The 25,111-nt window shown below is 44.8% G+C and overlaps 1 protein-coding gene and 1 long non-coding RNA gene across 2 annotated transcripts in view; one reads left to right on the plus strand and one right to left on the minus strand.

Annotated features, from left to right (window-relative positions):
- The window catches only part of PREP (prolyl endopeptidase), a 115,968-nt gene extending 92,177 nt beyond the window's left edge, over positions 1–23,791 (plus strand). Inside the window, exons 11-15 of the mRNA XM_036095859.2 lie at positions 10,643–10,779; positions 13,436–13,530; positions 16,518–16,649; positions 20,022–20,178; positions 23,046–23,791. Of these exons, the coding sequence (XP_035951752.2) occupies positions 10,643–10,779; positions 13,436–13,530; positions 16,518–16,649; positions 20,022–20,178; positions 23,046–23,340 (816 nt within the window). The 3' untranslated portion in view covers positions 23,341–23,791. The remainder of the gene's footprint in view (positions 1–10,642; positions 10,780–13,435; positions 13,531–16,517; positions 16,650–20,021; positions 20,179–23,045) is intronic.
- Positions 14,683–19,224, minus strand: LOC118538061 (uncharacterized). Its single transcript, XR_004918425.2, has 3 exons — positions 19,111–19,224; positions 17,999–18,194; positions 14,683–14,770 (listed from the first exon to the last, which is right to left on the minus strand). It is a non-coding gene; the product is annotated as an uncharacterized LOC118538061 (long non-coding RNA).
- Positions 23,792–25,111: the final 1,320 nt, after the last annotated feature.

Below are 25,111 nucleotides of genomic sequence, written 5' to 3' on the forward strand. Positions count from 1 at the left end.
GTTTGCTGATCCTTTGTTCCTAGTGACTGGCAGCAAGGAGTCTGGAGTCTGTCGGCCCAGCCAAAAATCCTGACTCCATCACTCCCAGGATATATGACCTGGACAAGTTACTTCTCTTGGTCAGAGTGACCCCCCCAAAAAATGGGGCCTTCATGGTATAAACCTCATATGTGGATTAAATGAGGGAATATTTATAAACCTCTAGAATAGTGCTTGGTTCATGGTAAGAACTATTTAAGTGTTTTAAACAAATCAAGTAAAATAACATCTATTTTGACCTAAGGACTGAGGAAAATCCTATTGTGAAAAACATAGACACGTACTGGTGGGCACTTTAGTATTTTTTTTTTTTAATGTACAGAACTTTAGTTGATAGTTTATATGGAAATTTACTATCACTAGGTTCTGTCTCCAGAGCCTCGGCTGACTTTTGTGCCCTGTGTTTTCATTTATTTTGACGTTTTCAGGTAAGGAAGAACTTTCTAACAGAGAGGCTCCCAGTGAAATGAGCTGCCGTTTGTGGTGTTAATTTCTTTCTTACTACTAGAAATAGCCAAGCAAAGGTTGAACCTGCCTGAGAGACAGCTTTGGGGATGCCTGCATTGGTTGGAAGCTCGAGGGGGATCAGATAAGTGAATTCCTTAGAGCCAGTGAATTTTTTTTTTTTTCCAGTTGTGCTTTAGTCTGTGAAGCCTGCTGACCTGGAGACCTAGAGATGGGAACGACAGTTTCAGTGGAGGGGACAGTTGCAGTTGGGAAGGATTCAGAAAGGTAGAAGGTAGAAAGTGGAGAGATTTAATGACTGGTCTAAAACGTGGACCTCATTGTGTAGAGGATGGGGAGGCGTTACACGTTGTCAGGAGGGGAGTGACCTCGAGTAAAAGGAAGGTTCCCTCTCTCTCTCTCTCTCTCTCTCTCTCTCTCTCTCTCTCTCTCTCCCCTTGATCTCAGGGAGATTAATCTGGTAACAAATGCCCAAAGATTGGAAGCAGGAATCCTGTTAGAAGCCAGGGGGCCTTCACGTAGGTGGGCGGGGAGGGGACGGTGTGCAGGAGGCATCCGAAGTGCCTCTGAGCCTCAGGAACTGAAGCAAGCTGGCATAGGTCTTGCGGGGGGGGGGGGGGGGGGATCAGAAGGAGAGTGTTTAATGTGCAGTTCTATGTTGTTTAGTCATTCATCAAACGTTCACTGAATGCGAGCAGTGCCAGGTTCCTACCCCCCTGACGACGGACTCATGACGCTGTTCTCATAAAGAGCAGAACAAACACGTGTCCGTTTGACGTGCCACCTCAGTGCCCCTGTAGTGAGCCTCGTTGCCCACACCTGATGTATTCTGTGAGGGCACCCTGAGACAAACACAGAGGCTGCTTTCCCTGAACCTGTGCATGCAGTAGGTCCTTCCGTTTTATGAGGATGTCTGACTATGTGGGCCTCGACCACAAAGAGGTCAGATCAGTGGAACTGAAGATGGCGACTGGTCTGCTATCGAGTCCTATTTATTCATCACAGCCCTGAAAGCCTCCAGACTCCAGCCAAACTCATCAAAGTGCCACGGTCCACGTGGGCCACTGTCTGTCTTCCCTTGTGTTCAGCACCTTCCCGTTTCTGTTTCACTTCTTGCTCCACATTTTGGAACCGGGAATAGGCTTATTATTCCAAAGAACAGATGGCCCAGCCTTGGAGAGCTGAGGCGTTTCGGTAGAGACTATCAGCAGAGCACTTAGCCCGTTGTTGATACTCAAGAAACGGACCAAAAATTAAAATAGATTTTTAAGTATACTAACGTTGCTGTTATTGAGGTGCCCCATAGGAGTTTTTAAACCTCCACGGTTAGAAAACTGTCTAGCCACCCTCTGAAAAGCAAACGAAAAGGATCTGGAATAGAAATTTCCCTTTATATTTTCTGCCCAAAGGTGACTCTTAAAACTCCTCCCCACTCCTCCAAAGTTAAACGCCTGGAAATTAGATAGGATTATGACTTCCTAATGCCTGGCGGGTATCTTTAACCTAAACACGGTACAGAAATGTGCAGCACCCCCTTGAAACCCTGCGAGGTTCTCCCTGTCCTTGCTTTACAATGTAATGGAGGTTCAGCGGTTGCTTTCTGCCTTGTTCTTTGGGCAGTGGGATGTCCTGACCCTATTCGCGTTGACCAGATTTCTGAGCGGCTCTGCTCCTCGTCACATGCGTTTGCCACACTTAAGCACAGGGCACACAAGTGGCCTCTGTCAACTCTGATAAAAAGGGAAGCTCAACACCCTTTCATGAACATTCTCCTCTAAACCTGTCAGGCCCTAAAATTAGGAAGGAGCTGCGATCACCAGACATTCTTCTCTCCGAAGGGCTTGCCCTTTGCAGTTTATCTTCATCTTTCGTGGATGAGCATGTCCCTTTACTGGGGAAAGTGAGAGTGCCGGCCTTTGCCTCCAGTAGCACCAAACCCGAACGAGAACACATCTGGGGTTGAAGACTGATTGTTTTCAGAAGCTTCGGTGGTTGCCCATGTCTGAATGTCCTAGCAAAATTGATTTTAGTACTAAGTGTGTTCATTTCAAGAAAAGTAATCATTTCAGTAGAGATGGCTGGTCTCTTCATGACTGATGTCATTCTCTTGGAGAACGGTAACATTTCCTTGATTTCTTAGGTTTCCTTGCTCTGCTTTTTTCCTTTAAAGGAAGATGTTTTTATCTCCTCTATTGGAAACCAGATTCCCATGTTAGGAGAGCTGGACATGTATTCAGTGACTGTCATCTCGTGCCAAAGCACGCTTGTAGAGTAGCATTGCTTTATATGTGGTGATGCCTCTGGGAAGTCATGCTTGGCAATAAGGGATGGTCATTTCTGACATTTTTTACTACATGCTTTATATGTCTCTTACCTTCAATAGTTTTTTAATTTAAAGCCTTCAACTCAAAGATCTGTGAGCTCTTATCTGCGAAATAATCATTCATTAGACTATGGCCTTAAATATGCAAAATTGGAAGCCGCTGTAAATTTAAGTGATTGCTTAGAAAGTGGGGGTTGTTAACTGTGTCTGTTACACCTTTTAAAAATATTATTGAAACAATTTTTTTAGTAGCATGGTATTACAGGATATTACTGGGCTTTTTATTATTTTAATAATCTGTCTTGAAGATGGTAACACTGATGACTGCTTGGAGAAAGATCATCTTTCCACGCAGACTTACTTTGCTTTAAAAAAGTAAATATAATAACCTCTGTATCTGAAATATGGCTTTTGACATGCTTGAATGAGTCTCCTTTTCAAGAGGGCAACAAAAACAGAAAAGCAAATAAATCACAGAATCTCTGGCAGAATATTTGTCCCCTGGTTTCCTTAGAGACTGGTGATTATTGTCTTGAGGGGAAAAAAAATCTATTAAGTCAGTGCCAAAGCTGCTAACATTTGCAGAATTCTACACAGGTACACCCAACAAAGATATTTACAAGGAAGCAATACCATAGAGTGAATTACTTCGTGATAAGAGGAGGAAGAAAACCCTGGACCAGGGACTTAGGAGACCATGGTGGTAATTTTCCATTAACTGGCATTGTCACCTTGGCAGGTATCTTATCTTCATGGATCTCAGGTGTGTCCTTTATATAATAAGAGCGTGACCAGTTTATGAGGTCCCAGAGTGACGATCTCTCCTTGTGTCTGAAACATTGTAAATCTCCAGAATTTGAGATGACCTTATTAGCTCCCCAGGGCTGAGAAAGAACCGACACCAGCTTTTCTGTACCAAGTGGCACAGTCTTGGGACTGCTCAGAGAAGACCCATCGCTGTCCTCTGTGGAGAAACAGCGTGGGCTTCCCAGAGGGTATAGACCTTCATTGCCTTGTTGTGCTGAATGCTCTTGGTTCGAGATGTGGAGTAACATTGTTACACTGCTATGAGAGTCTCCAAAATGAAGAATATAAGTTTTAAGGGGGAAAAAAATAAAATCAAGGAGGGAAGCTTTCTTCGTGCAGTGTTTGAGCAACCTTTGGCTGGCTCACTACTGTCTAGAATGAACGGTGGCTTTGAATTGCTGTCATGATGTTTATTGTTACTTGTGGTGCCCTTGACGAAGGTTTCGTGTGGAAACATGCTAAAGCAGAGGCTCTTCTGAGATCTCACAGGTGCTTCTGAAGACTCCCGGCCACAGGTTCTTTGGCGGGCCTTGCACTCTGTTAGGTGAAGGTGTGTGCCAGAGGACAGACCCTGTTGCTGACAGGAGGAAGGGGAAGGCAGGGCCCGTCAGCTTCACATGACGAGCCATTAGCCCTGGATGACACAGAGACTTTCTCTATTGCTCAAGTGGCCGCCTGTTAGATCCCATGTGAGCTCTTTGTTTTCCTGTCCATTAAGGATCCCATAAAAGCTCTGGCATTCCATTAAAGGGCTGTGCCCACAGTGGACGCTCAAAAACAATGGATGTGTATTGCCAACTCTCATTTGGTTACAAGTATGAGGGGGGAAGAAAAGTAAGTTGTTTTGCTTTTTAACTTGAACCTAGGTATTGTGGTGGCAATACCCTGTTGAATAATGGAAAAATAACACATGGGTTTAAGCTTGGCAGTTGTCTACTCATAAAGCATTAATGGCTTTTGTATTATATGTATACATACATACATACATATATATATATATAAATTACATTCTAATTTCTGTATGTGACTAATAGTTTACGGTGCTACTCTTCCTACCACAGCACCACTTTAGCAAACGTGAGGCATCAGGGAGACCGGCTGGTTTTGAGGCTCGTGCAGTAGGGAATCCTGAGCGGGTTTGCCAGAGCAAATGGGAGAGGAGAGGCCTGGCTGTGGGAACTGGAAGGACTGCATGGGTGCCTGGGTGTGGGGTCCTTGGTATAAGATAGGAGTTGGCAGGCAGGTGGCTGAGAAGAGAAAGAAACGAGGGACCACTGTTGTTAGCCAAACTAAGAGAGCTCCGAGGAGGAGCATGTCCCCAGGTATATCCAGGGCATGGTGACATGGAGAGGTAGAGGGGCCACCCACCCTGGGAGATCACATGCGGACTTGAAGGTCCTTAGCACAGAGTAGTTTATTAGCGCTCTCTGAGAATGGCAGAGGAGGAATTTGCAGGAAAAAAAGGGAAGACAGAGCATAAAATTTGCAACACAGTAGCATGTGGTGGGAGGAAGAAGAGCTAGTAATGGATTCATTAGGAAGGTTGAAAAAGAATTAGAGAAATAAAGAACCAAAGAACTACTACTCCACCCAGGAAGCCAAAGAAGCAGTTGCCAGATAGAAATCAGAACAGATGAGGCCTGGGAAGAAACCAATTCAGAAGTGGCATTTCTGAACAGTGGGGGAAAGAACAGTCCTTCAGTGAGTGGTACGTGATAGTTGGTCTTTGGGGGAAAGACCATATGCAAAAACAAACTCCCATTTGGACTACAAATATAAATGTAAAAATTCAAAAATTTTTATAACTTGGGGTGAGAAACCCCTATCTGTCTATGTGGTGTGTATATTCAAGATTCCACAAAGAAAGTTAAAAGATAGGTTATAGATGGGGAGGAGATACAAACAAAACTTGGCAGAAAAAAAGCTAATATCCTTGATGTAAGAAGAGTTCCTATAAACTAATCAGAAAAGTAATGCAATAAAAACAGGTACGTTTTGTTTTCTGACAAAGAGACATAAAATGATGAATAAATAGATGAAAATGTTCGTGAATTTAAAAATAATCTTAAAGCAATAATGAGATGGTAAAGTTTGCCTGTTAGACTAGCAAAAATTAAAATCCATTTTTGTAACATCCACTGCTGGTAAGATGTTAGGTAATCTTAGGTAATCAGTGTCCCTAGGGACTTAAGTTGATACACCATTTGAAAGAACTATTTGTCAGAATGCATTGAATTTTTATATGCAGTTTGATCTGGCAAGCTCATGTCTTAAGAATATATATCCTATGAAATTATAGCATGAATATATGAGATTTATCTAAAAGGGATTTATTCCATCATTGTTAAGAGAAAAAGAACAGTCTGAATATCCATCAGTAAGCAAATGATTAAATTCATTTGTGTACATTCATACAATGAAATGCTAGGTTTGTTTTTTGTTTTGTTTTGTTTTTTTGGTTTGGTTTTTCTTTTTTTTGTGTGCGCTTTTTTTTTAAAGAGGTAAATTTGGGGATTTTAACATGAAAGGAACCCCATGATATCTTGCTGCGTGAGGAGAGTCTATGTTGTAGGCCAATATTAGCCTGACTCTATGCATCACCACATGACAGTAACCTGTGTGTGTGTGAATATGTAAGAATAGATGTGTCTCTATAAACTTATGAAAAACTTGGGAAGCACACACACCACTGGGACAGAGATGAAGTTGGAGGGGTAAGGAGAAAGACAGAAAACATTCATTGATGCCCTTTAAGAGTGGTGGTAAAGCTGGGGCACCTGGGTGGCTCGGGCAGTTGAGCATCTGACTCTTGGTTCCAGCTCAGGTCATGATCTCGGGGTCATGGGATGGAGCCCGCGTAGAGCTCTGTGCTCAGCAGGGAGTCAGTTTTCTCTCCCTCTCCCCCTCTGCCTTTCCTCCTCCTCGCTCGCTCGCTCTTTCTCTCTGTCTCAAATTATAAATAAATCTTAAAAAAAAAAAAAAAAGTGGTGGTAAAGACACCACTTTACCAGCAGTGGTGAATGAGGTCGGAAGGCATGAGCTGTGGGTGTAGGTTACCGTGGAAGATGTGTGATCAGGAAGGAAGAGGGAGATGGAAATTTAGCTTGAGGGGCACGCAGGGCAATGCAAAAGGTTTTGGTGTCTTGTTTTGTTATATAGGATAGGAGAACTCTGAATGTGTTTGCATGCCAAGGAAAGGGAGAAAATGCAAAAGAATACGTTGTGGTAGTGGGGAGTGTGATGGTGGTGGGATTGGCAAGGACTAGAATCAAGGCTGAGTCTTTCTCTGGGGTTGTAGAGGGTGAGTGAAGTTGGCAGAAGGTTTTTTACGAACTCCAAGCAGATGGCCTCAATGACAGCAGACAAGACAAAGAGTAGGGGATGCAAATGGGTGGTATTGGGAATGGAAGAAGATGGCAGGTGTTGGAAACAGCTACTCTGGAATTGATTTCAGTACAAAAAGTATAAGGAAGACATTTAGGAAAGACATAGGAAGGAAAAGAAGGAGAAACATAAGGAACTCATTTAGGGAAAGGAGAAAACCTACAGAAAGCATAAGTTCAGAGCCTGTGAGTTCAGGTATTACTAATTTGCAGTGAAGTGAGCTGGCATTTTCTGAGTGGCCGCAACCTGGAGGAGGAGAAGGAATCCAGTGACTTAGGTTAGAATGAGAGGATTTCAGGCATTAGTGACACCGAGAGAGCTGGCTAAGGGCCTTGAGCCCAAGTGAGGCTGACAGAGCCAGAGAGAATACGAGGGATTGAATGTTGTGATAAGACGTTGCACTCAGGAGTGAGGAAGGGAAGGAAGGGGGAAGAACAAGTTGGAATCACAGGGGGAACGTCAGCGTTCCTTGCAGAGAGTTTCAGGATCTGAGGGCAAGGACAGAGCCAAGGTCACGGGTGTTCGTAGTGCCTGCTGGCTTGTCTCCGTACACCCTACGTCCCGTGCGGGAAGGGATTCTCCAGCACCTGGCACGTGATGGACACCCAGCAAACATTCGAATGAACAAGTGGATAGGGTGGTGTGGAAGCTCAGATTGGACAATGAGGCATTCAGGCGTCTGTAAGGACAGGATGCTGAACAGGTCATCGATTCCATTGTTAAAGTCACTGAAGAAAATCGCATGAGAACCAGGGGGAGAACAAGAGAGTCCCATATTGAATTATTAAGGATTGTGGGAAGACACCTGGTTTTAGTCGATACAACTGACAAGGATACAGGGAGTGATAAAAGCAGACTGTGTGACTAGTTTTGGAGCCCCGGTCCACCTGCACCAGAGTAGGTAGGAGACTTGCTACATCGCAGCTTTGAGCACTCCACCCTGTTGAATTGGAACTTCTGGGAATGGAGTCTGGGAAAGTGTATTTGTAACGTGTTCGACACAGATGCTTAGGCCCAGCCAGTGAGTTTCAAGAACCACTAGTGAGATTCTGAAGGGGAGCTGTTTGGTTTGGCCAGGTTTGGGAAGCAAATGGAAATAAGGAGTTTGCTAGCTTTTCTTCCTAACCAAACAAATCCAGAGCAGTGGGAAGGACACCCCAAAGCCTCTTAAAGAAAAGCTTTGAAGGAAGTGGCTTCAAGAGGAAAGCAGTTTCAGTGAAGTCAAAGAAGGAGACAGTGCGTGATGGAAAATGGCTGGGCTGTTGTAATGACTATTTCTAAAATGTTCACATGGATTCCTTCCATGGTTACGAAAAGACTCAGGATTCAATTTGCCCTTTTATTGAAGAGTCGGGTTAAGGTTTATTATCAGTTGCCCTGCCATAAATAGAAACGGCCTAGAGCACTCCTGTGTGTGTGTGTGTGTGTGTGTGTGTGTGTGTGTGTGTACAGAGATGTGACGAACTCTGCGTACACGGGTGTTCACATGGTGTGTATATTCATTTCAAGTCTGAAATAGCCTTCTTGTAAGGAGTTTTCTTGAAGTGGATTTTATTGTAATCCTCTTCACAGTGCCCTTTTGCTTTTGGACAGCATTCAGAGTGGTGTTATTTTAACATCTGAACCACACCAACTTCAGCTTGCATATATTTTTGCATCTACGGGCGTGAAGGGGACTTGGGGCTTCTGCTGGTATTCTAAAAGGATTCCTCTGTCCTGGAGCCAGCTGGGGGAGGGGGACTCGCACACTGACCCACAGGCGCTGGAGATCTCTAGGTGGCAGCCAGAAAAGTGGGACCAGAGGAGCCACATTGTCACAGGGCACCAAGCTGGAGCCCTTTGGGGACAGAAGGAGAGCCAGCTGAGTGGAGACTAGAGGTGCCTCAGCCCCGCTGGCTGGGCGGAGAGCAGGGAGCAGAGGAGGGTGTTGTGGGCGGGTGAGCTGGACCGGAGAGAGCTGAGGTGCCGGGCCAGGGGTTTGAGGACAGGTGTAAGCTGGAGGGAATGCGATTTTTGAACAGAGGATTCGTTTAAGGTAGAATTGTGTGAGACCATTTGTTCCCCTGCTCCTTCTGTGGTTGGAGTGCTCCAGATTCTCCCCACGTCTGAGTTGAAGGCCCTGTATTTGAACTCCTTAGCCCGAGCCAGTGACTTGGAACTTGCTCCTCTCACTCTGCATTTACTCGTACACCCACACAGTTACACTCCGGTAGATGCTGCTGACTGGCAGCCCCTGACCACTTCCAGTAAAAGTGTGTGTCCCTCTGGTAGTTCTGAATCCTGAGGAGGGTTCTCCATGATTCCTGAACTCTCAAATTTACATCTCTCTCAGGATCTCTCCAAAATCAGAAACCAGTGCTTTTTTTGCTATTATTTTTTGGCAGGTTTCCGATAACTACCAACCTTGCAGGCATTTATTTCATCTTGTAGTGCTTTTCGCTACATCTGCACCCCCGCCTCCCCACCCCCCGTTGATTGCCAGGGACTTTGTGGCAACTCTCTGCAGGAGAACTGCTACCGTCAGAAGCCTTGGATAGAATATGGCTCCAAACCACACTAAGTGCAAAGACTTATGTCCTTGAGTGTAACATGGGAGGTCAGCAAGACATTTCTGAGCGGGAACACTTTCCAGGTATCATTTGGGGTAAAGACACCATGTTTGCCCAAAGAGAAAACTATTTACAGATTTTCCGTCTGGACGAAACCATTATCTGCTTTTGGTGGGCTCATCACTTGATTAGCATTCAGTGTTCTCTTTCTTATTCTTTTTCTCTTACCCCTTTTATCCAAGAAGTAATGGATATAGAAATGTTGATCGAACTTGCCCAAGGTTGCCCAGAGTGTGATGAGCCTTAATTAAAAAATGCTGAAGAACGGGGTGCCTGGGTGGCTCAGTCAGTTGGGCATCTGACTGTTGGTCTCAGCTCAGGTCTTGACCTCAGGGTCGTGAGTTCAGGCCCCACGTTGGGCTCCGTGCTGGGTGCGGAGCCTACTTAAAAAAAAAAAAATGCTGGAGAAAATGTCTTTAATAGGAATAATAGGCTTTCCTTGTTGTTGTTCTTCTATTCTCTCACCTAATACATATTTTGTAGTTGTTAACATTTACTTAATAATAGCTGAACACAGAAAAATGAAGAGTTGAGTATCTTAATGAATAGAGAGGAAGTTGAATATGAAATTTGTTTCCTAGAAAAGAGTCTCCCTAGATTGAATTGTTTGGTAGGATGGCCGATCTGACTTTTCTGGTCCTGGGAGGGTGACAAGGAGCAAAGAACTGACGGCCTGTTCTCTTCTGTGTTGCGTGTGGTGGGCACAATGGCCCCATTTGGGGATGAAGAACTGAGGCCAAAGGATGATAAATGGGTCACCCAAGGTAACCTAATTAGCTAATTGTGGAATAAGAATTCAAATTCAGGTCTCCCTACTTTCTGACACTTCTCTACTCCACAAAGTCTCCTTAAAACTGAAAGATGCTTCACATCAGATACATCAGGGGGACTGGCTCTCCATTGTGCTGCTCTACATCTTGAAGAGACAATTGACTACCTGCACGTTTCTCCCATTTAAAAGCAAGCAAGCGTTAACTAAGTAATACTAAATCTATTCTGCTTGCTTTTGTTCTAGATTTTCTACCCCAGCAAGGATGGCACAAAGATTCCAATGTTCATTGTGCATAAAAAGGGCATAAAATTGGATGGCTCTCATCCTGCTTTCTTATACGGCTATGGCGGCTTCAACATATCCATCACGCCCAACTACAGGTAAGCATGGAACGCTCGGGAACTTCAGCGTGGATGCGATCCTCCCCCTACGGTGGGAAGAAACCAGAGACGAGTCCACTAACTCATTGTTTCAAATGTATGTAACTGTATATTTCTTGCTTGTTTTTTGTGGAGGGGCAGGATTGTGTGTTAAGTACATGCCCTTTTGGTCAGGAATTTCAGGAGCACAAGCTAATCTTGTGTCTTCAGTGAATAGGCTGTTTGAGAGCTAGACGCTGAGGCTGGAGCTGCCAGGCTACAGACGGGAAGTGTCAGCTGAGGTTTGGACGGAAGGTAGTCGTCCCCACACAGTTTGTCATTTGCTGTCCCGCCACTGCCCTCAGTATTCTCTTCAGGGGGAATGATTTCTTAGCTACTGATTATATTTTTCAGCAGCACAGAGTCTTAAAATGGACCATCTTAATATTCAGCCACAAGTATACTTTCTGTATCTGCTATTTATTACTTCATCCATTTTAAACTGTTATGTGATTATTTCCCAGTAAGTATGGTTCAGGGAGGGAAAAGTCTGCATTGCCACATTTGCTGTTATTTAAATAAATATCTTCTGTTATTTGCAAACTTGGATTTAATATCCCATTCACAGTATAAAATGGAATTTGTGTTGAGCATTTTTAGTAAAAACAAGGAGTCTCCTACCAGCAAGACCAGCCATGAGCCAACTTCTAAATAGAGCCTCATATGAAATCTGATCCTATTCAGGAAGAAATTTATGGACTTGTGACTCCCAGGACATAAATTCAGGGTAGATCAACTGGCTGCCCCAAATATGAAGACAAGAAAACTGTTGCTTTGTTTTGAGCCTTTGATGGTTCAGTGTTTAGGATTTGATGAGGTACGAAACATGGTCCCTGCCTCGCAGTAGCTTACAGCCAAATTGTGAACTGCCTTAGACATCTGGTAAAAGAGTTGGATTTTATCCTTTTGTTAGTGAGGAGCTGATGAATTTGTAAAATCATCATATGAATACATTGAAGGGAAACCAGTTAAAAGAGTGGAGCAGGGGTGGTTCTTCATTCACCATATGATGACAGTGCCACTCTGCATTCTGCAGTGTTTCCTCCGCACCAGCCATTATTCAGGGCAGGGCCTGAGCCACAGATGGGCTGCCCACCTCTTGCCAGTTTCCCGGGCAGTCAGATGTGCTCTCTCATTCGTATGCCCGTGTCTGTGTGGTTAAACCATATGCCATATTTATGCTTTGTGATGATTAGTCTAAGAATGCAGACCAGTACCTGTTGGTTCATTAGACTGACCTAATCCTTAAAACAAAAAAATAAAATGTGTCATTGTTCACCCTTCTTTATCACTCAAAGTGATGAAATTCAAGCTTCAGTTTCAAGTCATGGTGATGCCTGAGTGTAGGGCCCATGAGCATGTGTTTCATTCAGTGAGTAAGTTAAGAGACTTGCATCCTGAGCCCCACTTTCCTTAGTCCCTGCAGTGGGTCTTGCATGGAGACAACCCTGATTCTCGAGCAGATCTATAGCTAAAACTGCTTGTCTTTGTTCATTTGTACAAGTAGTTATTAATCCTGCTCCACTGGGACTTGAGGGATGAGTAAGGAAGGGTCCCTGCACCATTTTTATCTCAGAACCCATCAGATATGCTGGGAGCTTCCGTAGAGACCACCAGGGGTGCATGAACAATGTTGATGAGAAGACCAAGTGATTGAAAATCTGTTGGGCCAATACAGTTGTGTGGTATGATCACCTCCCCCAACTCCCCTTTTCTCTGAGTCCTCAAGACCCAAGAAATTAGCACTCAGGCCATCGAGAGCCCCAGGTTACAGAAGCCTGCGTTTACCCAGCTACTAAAAGGGAGAATGATAAAATTTTCATAAACACTTCTCAAGGCAGAATTAATTTTAGGTATTAGAAATAATGGATGTCATTTAGCACCGTCAGGGTCAGAGTAGAAAGAAGAAGAGAAAACAAAATCCAGATTTCCCAAAGGACTTACTTAAGGGCTTTGTGCTATAGTTTCTTCTACTTATTTCTAGAAAACTTTCTCCAGCCCTGAGCCCTCCATGCTTCCTTTCTGGACTGTGTCCTTGGTCTCCTCAACCCCTCTCACACCTTATGTTACCTAGTTCAGCATCTAAATGTCTATAAAACTGGAACACCTCTTTAAAATCCCAATTTCAGAAACCACTTTCTCTATTCCAACTTGAACAATGAGGAAAGAGATGCTAGAAACAGTGGAGCAGGGACCACCACTGGGGATTCCTGCAAGCCCAGAGCCATTCACACCAGGGCTGTGTCACGTGGCTGGAGATACTCAGTTTGCCAACGTAATTGTTTAAAAGATGGATTCAGCATGAAATGAGAGCTTCGGGTTCTTTCTCTGTTTGCATCCTGAATTGTGTATTCCCACTTCCTGTAGTAAAATATTGACCAGTATAGAAAAATGAGATCTACTGAATGCACATGAAAATGTATGAACTTCGCAGTTAAACATTAATCAGAACTTTTATATTTTGCACTTTGTAATCAAATAGTATAAAACTCCTGGGCTCCTATTTCAGTAATGTTACCTGTGGAGTGTCTTCGGGGATACATTTTTTTGGCTGGAGAGACAGCTTGGTCTGTACCAGGTGGTCCATGGAAGGTTAATTATTTGAACTGCTTCTCAGTGTGTCCAGGCTCATCTTTGTGAGACACATGGGCGGTGTCCTTGCGGTGGCCAACATCCGAGGAGGTGGCGAGTACGGAGAGACGTGGCATAAAGGTGAGGATTTTCTCTGCGGAAACAAACACGGCATGGCCAAAGCTGTGCTTGAGCGAGCCGACGGGATTAGGGCAGACAAGCGAAAAATAAGGAGGTGTCCAGACACGTTGCAGGCACCACTGCCCCTCTAAAAACAGCTCCGTTTTGTCACATTCTGTTTTCCTTTGTAATCTGTTTATTTTAATGAAGTACACACTCCTCAGAAGCATTCCCTATAAAGCATAATCAGAATTGATTTTTTTAGCAATGCACAGGGTACATTTTTATCTTATCACTGTCAGAAGTGGGTCTGCGGGGCACTTTTTGGCTTTTTTTTTTTTTTTTTTTTTTTTAAAGATTTATTTATTTATTTGAGAGAGTGAGAATGAGAGAGAGCACATGAGAGGGGGGAGGGTCAGAGGGAGAAGCAGGCTCCTCGCTGAGCAGGGAGCCCGATGCGGGACTCGATCCCGGGACTCCAGGATCATGACCTGAGCCGAAGGCAGTCGCTTAACCAACTGAGCCACCCAGGCGCCCCAACTTTTTGGCATTTATTGGATCTCTTTTGAGTCAAGACCAGGCTGTTTGGTTAGCATTATATGGCCATCTCCAACCAGGTCATTTTCTCTTAAAAAGAGCCATCTCAAATAGAGCTTTCCTGTTCCCAGAGTGAGCATCCTTTTGCTTGTTTTCTCTGATTTTCCCGATGTTGCTAAGAAGTTGCAACCTCCTAGCATTACGGCTGTGACTCTGTCGTGAGCAGGTTTTAGACTCAGGAGCTCACTCGTTTTTCTTTTCTGGTTTTAATGATTCAGTCTCTTCTCCGGGCTCCTGAAGCATGTATTCTACTTCACTGAGGATATTGCTTCGATACTAAGCTTCATTCCCCAGGCTTCGTCGAAATTTTTTTAAAGCCTTATTTCTTCCTTTTCTTTCCATATGGAGCACATCCTTTCCCCCAGACTTTTGTGTGTCTGGAATTCTTAGACTAACCAATAGCCAGAGGAGGATGTGGGAAGGCACGTTCACTCCCACCGGCCTCAGGCTGCTCCCCACTCTCATCATCAGCCATCGTTTATAAGAAGGCCTCCTAGAACACAGGTAGCCACCGGGCCTTGGTGTTGGGCAGCAGCATCAGGCAAAAGGGGGTCTTCTCCCACGGGAGGAGCAGCAGACCTGCATATACCCACCTGTGCCTGAACCTGAGGCCAGAGGCTGTGGTTTTCTGCACCAAATCCAGTCTGCAAAGATGAGGGTAGATCTGTAAAGAGATGTTTCATAAGTACCTGTTAGATGACAAGATGTAGGAAAGGCCAGGCCTGACCCCCTGAACATCCAGCAAGCACCCTAGAGGCTGACATCAGACAACATACTATGAGCATCTTAGCAAGAGTGAGCATTTCTCATTAACACATGGGCTCCTGGCCTGCCTGCCATCATTAGGGCAACTGCTCCCGAGTGTCATCCTCAAAATTGTCATTGCATAATTTTGACCCTGACCTGATATCAGAGTTTAATTACACTAAAATCATACTGTGATATTAAGAGATGATTGATCAAAGAAAAATAAGAAAATCTCTACATAGATATTTATGTTCCCCATCCATGTGCCAAGTCTGGACTCCCGACACACGTCACTGACTAAACCGTTGGCGGCATACACACACCCCTGCATGGACTCCTGGTCCTGTGGCCTGCCCCTAGAGAACCCAGGTTCTTCTCCAGAACCCCGTGGTCATCAGGTACACCATGCCGTGGTAGACACCAGTACTCTCGCATCTCTGTATTAATGAACCAACTTAATTGTCCAAAAGCCCTGGGTGGGGGAGGGGGGAGTTTGGAGCTTGAATGAGTCTAAAAGTAGACTGTCTGTATTTAGACTGATTCATAAACTTTCTCCATATTTAGGCAGTCATGGGGCCAGAAATGGATTTTTCCAGTTAGACCCTAGTATACTAAACATTGATAGATCTAAATTCCATTCGGTTTATTGAGTTTAAAATTTAATGCTCTTTAAAAAATATAGTCCTATACCCAAAATGATATTATTCCTGGAAACTAAGTAATTCTAGCTATTCTAATTCACCGATAATTTCTTATTAAGATTTTAACAACATTTCTTTTCATCTGAAAAAATTGCTTCAGTAGCACAGCTTCATCTTTAATTGAATTTCTGCAGAAGTGGTTAATCTCAAATATCTAATTAGACCTGTCTGCTTTTGGTTCGTCTCATAGGCAGTTACTTCAGACGTCTCTTCCGTTGAGGGCCCATCTTTGACTTTTGGCCTTATACTATCAGATATTCCAAGACCTTACAAATGTTCCTCTCTTTACATAATTTCTTTGTGTGGTTTTATACACTGGATGACTTCTGGATGAGAAAATCCAGATTTTCTGGGGAGAGGTCTGAGATCTTCATTCAAGAATTGAGCAACTCTAACAGGCTGCTCTGTACACCACCACCTCCCCGCCTCACTCTTGCTTACATTCCCTAAAGAAGGGCGGAACCGAAGAGCTTATTTCTCAGCATGACCATTTCCAGCTCCGGCCAAGAGGAGGGTGGAGAAGTGCCCCTGTGGGCACACGGCCGTCCCGTCCCCGAGAGGGGGTCGTTGCTCACTACTCAGAGCACAGGCTTGAGCACAGCTCAAGGTTAAGTTCAGCCTCTCTAATACCTAGGTTCTTTTTGGTTACCTGTTGTCGTACTTTTGTCCTCATGGTTCTCTGACCTAACAGATCATCTCTTCCCTATGGGGCACTGCCGTTGTATTTAGAAATACACACATCTACCCTATGGATTAGTGATTGTGGTGTTGATGGATTTCCATAATGTGTAACAAAATTGCAGTTGAGGCATTTTTCTAAATGTGGTGTTCGCCCACTGTGTGTAAGTGATCCATAGTTGAAACTCTGCCCTATCGTTTGAATTCCCTTTAGGTTAAACTTGTGTGTGTGCGTGTGTTTTAATGTTTTGTTTCTTAACCATCTTTTACTTTGGTACATTGCAGGTGGTATCTTGGCAAACAAACAAAACTGCTTTGATGACTTCCAGCATGCGGCAGAGTATCTTATCAAGGAAGGTTACACATCTCCCAAGAGGCTGACTATTAATGGAGGTTCAAACGGAGGCCTCTTAGTGGGTGAGAACTGGATTCTATTGTACTTACTAGTTAACACTCTTGGGGTTTTCAGATACACTGTCCGGAGACAGCTCTTGACTGATTTTGGCTCACGGATGGGAGCAAAGAAAGCAAAACCCATTTGTATCAGGGCATCTGATAAAAGACACATAAAGACCCAGCTGAACCCACTGTACACAGGCTTGATTCACGATAGCCTGAGAAGCTTCTCCCCTGCATGCCCCGAGCTCTTCTGGCTGCACACTGGGTGGGACCCCCCGCCCCACAAACTAGATCCACTAGACCCTTTCTAGGATTCAGCCAGCACAGGATTGAGCCTGATAACCCCTGTGATTGTGTTACTTGTAAGATGTGATCACCACTAAACATCTGTTGAATATCTATGCTGTGGGTGCAGAGAGAGGAGTAGTGAAAGAAAATGAGGTCGCACACAGACCGATGCACAGCAGAATAGTCAGGAAATCGTTCATGGTGTTAATTCACACTTGTTGAGCACCTTGTGTGCTGGGCGCTGAGCCCTTCGCACGCACACTCTCATTTGTCATGCACGCAGCCTGAGGGACAGGAACTGGTAGCATTCCCATTTTACCGAGGACCCAGGGGCACGGAGAGGTTGAGCAGCTTGCCTGGTGTCACACAGCTGGAAAGTGGTGATGCTGGGGCCGGAACCTAATACTGTGCTTTTAGATTCTGTTCCTTTAACCTGCAAGTGCTATGGCCTCTAAGTAGCTTTTCCTAATTTTTGGTAGTTAATGACATTTTACCTTGTAATGAACATTTATGGTGGCTTTGCTTGCTGGGTCCTACATCCAATGTCAGTATATGAGGGGCCGTTGTACAAATATAGGCTCAACTTAAAACACAAGTGAAAATCCACTGTTTTCGAAGCAGGCTCAGGGGAGCCGCACATTCACTCAGTTTCCTTATCCTTGAAATATACGGAGTCATTGCAAAACCTGAATACCTGTTCTTACTCTTCACCCCAGTATAGTCTTGAAAAAAAAAAAATTCCCATGTAGGTAAAATATATATGTCCAAAATAATTTAAATTTAGAAAGGGCAGTGATAGGTTTCAAACAAAACAGACAGCACCTCTGCCCCCATGGAGCTTTCGTTCTAGTCGGAGGCGGCAGACAACACACACCAAGGGCCCTGAGGCCAGCAAGGGCTCAGAGTGTTCCAGCAACAGAGTAGAGGCCCACAGCTGTTGCTGGGCATAGTGAGCGAGGGAGAGTGTCAGGAGAGGTGGCAGGAGGTGAAACCAGGCAGGACCTCAGAGCCAGGCTAGCGGACCTAGTTTACTCTGGGTGAATGAGAAGCCTTTGGGGGAGTGTCATAATTTGACTTACTTTTTAATGGGATCGATCTTGCACTGATCGTGTTATGGTGTTAGGGGAGGCAAGAGCAGGAAAGCAGGCGGCCAGGTAGGAGGCCTCCGTCCCCGTGAGATATGGTGGTGGCTTGGCCCTGGAGTGTGTGATGGAAGCTGCTAGAAGGGGTCAGATTCTGGGTTTGTTCTGAATTTGCATGTGGATCATATGCAAACTGTAAAAGAGAAGCACGAAGGGCAAATAAATCTAAGATTTAATGGGAAAGGATATTGAAAATGCCATGATTCCAATAATGGGAGAGTTGTTCAGTAATTCACAGTTTCATCCAGTAATTCCTTTATATTTTCAGTTTATTGGTTTACATCTGTTGGCAAACCTGGTTCCTTGAGGAACTTGCAGAAATGGATTTCCCTTCTCAGGGTGTTGAAGGCTAATTTAAAAGGACAGATTCCTGCCCCTCTAATATCTGAGAGCATCAGGGTCTCCCAGGGTAGGACTCAGGATCTGGTATTAGGAATAAGCACCAAAATCAGAACTAGGTTTTTTGCCAGAAGCGGGAGAAGTCCAGATTCCCTTGACTCACTGTTTGTTTGTCATGCCAGCTTTGATGTGACTTCCTCCCACAGCCTCCCTAACTCCTTACCCCGGGTTGGGCTCCCTCGCAGTGGTGGTTCCCACATTGTAATCACTCGTGCACTTAACTTTCCCACTGGAACACTCACTGATCTGACTCCAGTGCCAGGCACGTGGCGGGATATTCAGTAAATATTGTTGAGTCATCAAAACAAAAGAATACATTTATGTAACTTCAGTGTACGAAGACAAGTAGTTTTAAACCAGGACAAGAACGTGTACCAGTATTGGTTAGAGCCTGTGCTCGCTTTCAGGCCTGCCTTGGGCTGTGTGAACACTTTCTACTCACGACACTTCTGACACCAAGTGTATGGGGTTTTTTCCTTCACACCAACCAACTCTCCCACACCCGCTGGCGGTCCTGCACTTCAGTTCGGATAGTGCCCAGAGTGAGCACAGACCCCACATGGTACAGGCTCAGTCTCCCAAGACTGGTTCCAAGGCCCAGGCCCCTCATACTTCTGACTGACTGGCTTCCCATTCAGGTTCAGACTTACTTGATACGCCATTCGAAGTGTTGTTTGCTGTCTGTCAGGTTCCCATGCTCCGCCTGCTCGGCTTTGGTAATTTGTGAGAACAGCTCCCAGACCCAAGGAGAGTACGGTGTGTGGTCGAGGGGGGGCTTGCAGAATGGGCATGTCCTCTCTGGGAAGGCCACCCTTCCCAGCACTTCAGTGTTCACCAGCCTGGAAGCTCTTTGAACTCCACTGCTTAGGGGTTTTTATGGAGGTTCTATTAGGCAGGCATGATAAAGGAAATCATTAGGCATTATTAACTTAATTTTCAGCCCCTCTCCCCTCCCCCAAGGTCAGGGGCGGGGCTGAGAGTCCCACCCCTCTAACCACGGGATTGGCTGTGTGGTGACAGCCCCCATCGTGTAGCCCCCTAGGAGCCCACCAGGTGTCACCTCTTTAGCATAAACTCAGGTATGGTTGAAAGGGGCCAGCCATGAGTTCTAAAAGACATGCTTCTCGCCTGTGTCACTCAGGAAATTCCAAGGGGTTTAGGAGTTCTGTGCCAGGAACTGGGGACAATAACTATATATTTCTTATCATGTCACAATGTCACAGGTTACTTTTGAGATTCTGAACAAGTTTTCCTTGTGAAAAAAAAAAAATAGGAATGAGAGCAGTGGACACAAGTTTTCCAGAAAATCCTTGAGTTTTTCTGAATAACTCCCCCATTGAGATTCACTTCAGGGAATGAATCTCTATCACCGGTGAGAACATCCTACCCCTCAGATATACTGGAAGCAGGGAGAAAAGCTTGTGGCCATTAGGCAGGTGGTTTATGATGGTTTCTTCCTGTGCTCCAGGAAAAAATGTATTTAAAGTGATTTGTCCTTGTTTATTTAGATGTTTAAAGACAAACCACCCTCCTTTTCCATTCTTTCTGTCCTGGTTTTCAGCTGCTTGTGCAAATCAGCGCCCGGACCTCTTTGGTTGTGTTATTGCCCAAGTGGGAGTAATGGACATGCTGAAGTTCCATAAATACACCATCGGCCATGCCTGGACCACCGATTACGGGTGCTCAGACAGCAAACAACACTTCGAATGGCTTATCAAGTAAGTCTGGATTCCTATCAATACATATGGTACATGTTGCTAACAATTTGATAGAATACTGAACGCAGTCAAAAGGATAAGTGTTTGACTCTTTGTCCCCTTCAGTGTCTCCTGTTTGCATATCATTTACTGCAAAAGGAGTGGAAGTGATGGAAATTCCTCTTTGTCTTCCTTGTTTTGATCTGGTCTTTACAAAAACAACAAACGACAAAGATGTGACAGGCAGAATTCTAAAGTCATCCTCCCACCCCCAGATTCCCGTCCCCTGGTCTCTTCAAATCAGACACTAATCTGAGTGCCGCTGTGAAGGGACTTTGCAGATTAAATTAAGGTTACTCATCAGTGGACCTTAAAATAAGGAGATAATCCTAGATTACTGAAGTGGACCCAGTCTAATGACAAAGCCTTAAAAGGCTGAGCACTTTCTCAGGCTGGGGGCAGGGAATGCAGCAGAAAGGGAGGTCAGATTAGAAGCCTGAGAAGGACTGGATCTGCCATTGCTGGCTTTGAAGATGGAGGAAGGGGCCTCTAGAACCTGAGACCAGCCTCCAGCCAGTGGTCATCAAAAAAAGGGAGACCTCAGTCCTATAATCACACAGGAACTGAGTTCTGCCAACAGCCTGAATGAGTCTGGAAATAGATTTTTTTTCCCAGAATTTCCCCGATAAGAGCCCAGCCAGCCAACACCTTGATTTCAGCCCTGAGACCCAGAGCAGAGAACCCGGTTGAGCCAACCCAGACTTCTGGCTGACAGAACTGTGAGATAAGAAATCTGTGTTGTTTTAAAAGCTGCCAAACTTGTGGAAGGTTGTTACCATAGCAATCAAAAACTAATAGAAAAAGGTGTCATTATACTTAACATCTATGTATGGGATTTTAAGAAGGAAATAAAGAGGGATATATGCAGGTACATTAAACTTGTTCTCTCAGTGTAACCATATATGTTTGAAACTGCAAATCACATTATTAAAATATTGTACAACTGCATTCCTATCCTTCAACCGCTTTGGCAAGACCAATGAGAAAATGACAGACATTTAGACTCTCAAGACCGCAAGCTACATTCTTTTCTGGCTCTTCATTGTCTTCGCTTCCCACGCATAGGGGGTTGGGGATCAACCTCAGCACTTAGGAACTGCCTGTGTCCCCTGTCCCAGTCTTCTCAGTCGACTCCACATTTCAATACAATAATTTCTCCAGTCAAGCTTTTTTGTTTCATTTTATGTGCTTTTTATGGTTTTAGCTCCTCAGCTAAAATGACCAAAGTTTTATCATTGCAATAACCTCGTTGACAAATCCCAGTAAAAGCTAAATAAAGAAGCTATAGTTCAAATTAATGTAAAGAAAATACACACTTAGGGAGTCCCATCTAAACTCAAAAATACTGACTGAATTGTGTATCAAAGGCAACAAAATATTCAATGGAACCTAATACTTCTAAAATTAATTTGGGAAAAAAAAGAAAAGTATCTTTACTTTTCCAACCTAGCTCTCACGGGGCTGTATTCTCCTCATACTGCTGCTCCCAGAGCAGCAGAGAGCTCAGCCCTACACACTCGAGCCAGAGAGGGCCTTACCGAGAGCTGCTCAAACCTGGCAGCGTGTCCCCCCCATGAAGGAGCTGGACTTCCACATTTGGGAATAGTTGGATAAATTTTCTACAGAACCTCTCAGAGTTTTTTTCCCCAAGAACTAACCTTTATCTGGAGGGCTAGGGTTGATCCAAGAACAACACTCTGAATCAGAAAACCGATCCATTGCCGCCCCCACCTTATCTGTTGGGAGGCTAAACTGCAGAACTTTTCAGTCTTGACTTGGTTAACTGAGCAGAAATTTTACTGTTTTTGACTATTTACCCTCCAAAATAAAAGTCTCCTAAAATAGCCGATTATATTCAGTAATAGTGAACACTGAGAAACAGGACATCCATATTATTGAGTAAAATGTAAAGAAAAAAAGTCCAGAGATTTCACTCACTTAACTACTATCAGTTACTGTTTAATTCGACTATACTTTTTTTTTTTTTTTTAAGATTTTTATTTATTTGCGAGAGAGAGAATGAGAGACAGAGAGCATGAGAGGGAGGAGGGTCAGAGGGAGAAGCAGACTCCCTGCTGAGCAGGGAGCCCAATGTGGGACTCGATCCCGGGACTCCAGGATCATGACCTGAGCCGAAGGCAGTCACTTAACCAACTGAGCCACCCAGGCGCCCCCGACTATACTTTTATTCTTAAAACCCTCTTGTTCCCTTACCTGAAAAGTTGTACTTCAGAAGGCGCTTCCTCTGCCCCTCCACTAACTGTGTCCCCATCAGCCAAAGGCCGTTTCTTTCTGCCGGACCGTGAGAGCCAGCAGGAGGCCCAGACAGGACCCGGGTTCTTCCTAAGACTGCCATGCTGAGCCTGCAGTAAACGGTTTATAGATGGTAAAGGGGTAAAAAGCTGCCATTCACTTTGAATTTCAAGTTTTTCAACAAAAGAAAGGCTGGCTCCTATTATACTCACAATCAGTGGCTTAAAGTCAGTCCACTTTGTAGTAGTGAGAAAGTCAGTCTAAAGAATACAGAGCTATTCCAGACCGTAAGCGTGCACACATAGTTAGGGTCATCTCAGCAACCCTAGGAGTTTCTTCTTTACCCAGTCTTCCAAAGTGGGAGCCACAGAAGTGACACAGCTCCCCACTCTGCAGTAGCCCCGGCCAGTTTGACCTCCACGGCGATGCACGCAGAGACTGCGGTGGTCACGCGGGGACTAGTCAGGCCACAGTCATGGCTAGTGAAGTTAGGCTGGTAAACTACGTGGGTTACTGTGCCCGCCAGTGCTCCTTGAGCAGCCTCGTGGACAAACCACACTGCCTTTGCCTTTCAGATACTCTCCGTTGCACAACGTGAAGCTCCCGGAGGCAGACGACATCCAGTATCCGTCCATGCTTCTCCTCACCGCCGACCACGATGACCGCGTGGTCCCACTCCACTCCCTGAAGTTCATCGCCACCCTTCAGTATGTCGTGGGCCGGAGCCGGAAGCAAAGCAACCCCCTGCTTATCCACGTGGACACCAAGGCCGGCCACGGGGCCGGGAAGCCCACGGCCAAAGTGATAGAAGAGGTCTCAGATATGTTTGCGTTCATAGCGCGGTGCCTGAACATCGACTGGATCCAGTAAACGGACTCTCCCTCTCCCTCCTGACAGCCGCAGAAAACCTCAAGGGCTTTCCCACCGTTCACACGGAGAAACCACTGGGCATAATGCTCCCCCCACGGACACTATTCCTGCACTCACAGACTGCAGTTGAACAGAACTGCTGCGGGAATTTTATCTTTTTTAGGCTTCTCCTTTTTAGCAAGCCCTTGGCGTTTCTTTTTCCACCCTGTGCAGGCACATGTTTTAAAAAAAAAAAAAAAAATTAAAAGGCATGTTTGGATCAATAGCTAAGTGGCAGCCAACACATTGTGAATATTAGATTGCTGAATTCAGAGTCGTAGTCGGGCATACTTCATCTAGAACACTCAATGAAATCTGCTTCTATAACCATAACCAATATAGCTTTAAATGTGAGAACTGTTCTCATGAAAGACTTCTTTGCAACAATAATAAATGTTATTTAAGAATGGGAGGCTTTAGTTCTGGTTCCTTTGTGTTGAGGGGCACTCACTCCGGATCGTGTCACTTTTCTATTGGAACAAGCAGTTCACCTTTCCACACAAGTTAGTTTCCAAACAGTGAAGTCCTAGAATGTTAGTGCTGAGAAGGTGTGTGCATCCGTTCCAGCTCCCTTGTTTATGGTGATGAAGCTATCAGGCAGCTCGCTAGCTTCTGTATTGACCACTCAGTCAGCGGATAATCGGACTCTCTTGATTTGGATACTCATGCTGAAAAAACAGTGGACCAGAAGCTTCAGATTATTGGCCTATCAATTTGGTTACAAAGTATCCCTGGACGTCGGAGTACCTGGCATATAAAACTCACATGAGTGAACTATCCAGATATATTTATCCAAACTTACCTTCAAATCAGAAATTTCAGCATTTCCCAAGCTGTTTTTCCCTCCCATAGACCGCTTCTTAGGAATAGTCACACTTAAAATGGTTTTGGCCCCTTACCCCTGCCACCCCGGATGTTTAAGAGGAGGATATACCAGTCCTCAAACTATTGTTCATACAATTTCAAGGCATTAGCATCTCATGAAACACTGTTCCTTTGGGCATCAGTTTGGGAAATGCTGATCTCATTTATGAGAAGAAAACCATTTCTTCTTTGTCTTGCTTCAGATGATAAAAATAACTCCTCTCTGTTTTGTATGAAGTATCTTAACCTTAAAAAGGCTTAAAAGATTACTTCGCTGTTCCATTAACTTGTACTTTTCCAGAGAAGTCCTGTTTTCCAAATCATACATATTTGTGCTTTCCTTTAGCACTCTGCCTCTCAAATTGTGGTCTGAAATCAGACACACACAGTTTTCTGTCAAGCATATCACTACAAATCGAACATAGCCGAAAGGTGGCTACTTTGGTTTTTCTCACCTAGGATCATGTATTCTAGTAAAGCGTCCATGAGCACTGTGTACAACGTGGCTGTCCCTGGCGCACGGGATGCACACTCTAGCCTCCCCCGGCCACCCCACCCCAGAGAACAAGGGTGCCCCCGGCTATCAGCGCTTGCAGAACTGACATCACCTCCGCCCCCGAGAGAGGCGAACCCTGGCTAACGGCCAGGTACCTGTCGGCCAGCATGGCAGGAGAAAAAAAACTACATCTGCAGAGATAAGCTAGAGGCAGCCTTTTTCTTAGACCTGCTGGGTAGTCTGAGGTACAGACAGCCAAGTTACTCCCACTCGGTCCAGAGCATGTTCAAGCTTGCACAGAACCCAGCCCTACTTGCCCACGGAGGGCTCTTACTGAGCAGTGGAAAGTGAAGAGCACAGTGCGTAGGGTCT

Source organism: Halichoerus grypus, chromosome 9, assembly GCF_964656455.1.
Source record: "Halichoerus grypus chromosome 9, mHalGry1.hap1.1, whole genome shotgun sequence".
In the NCBI taxonomy this organism is placed as follows: Eukaryota; Metazoa; Chordata; class Mammalia; order Carnivora; family Phocidae; genus Halichoerus; species Halichoerus grypus.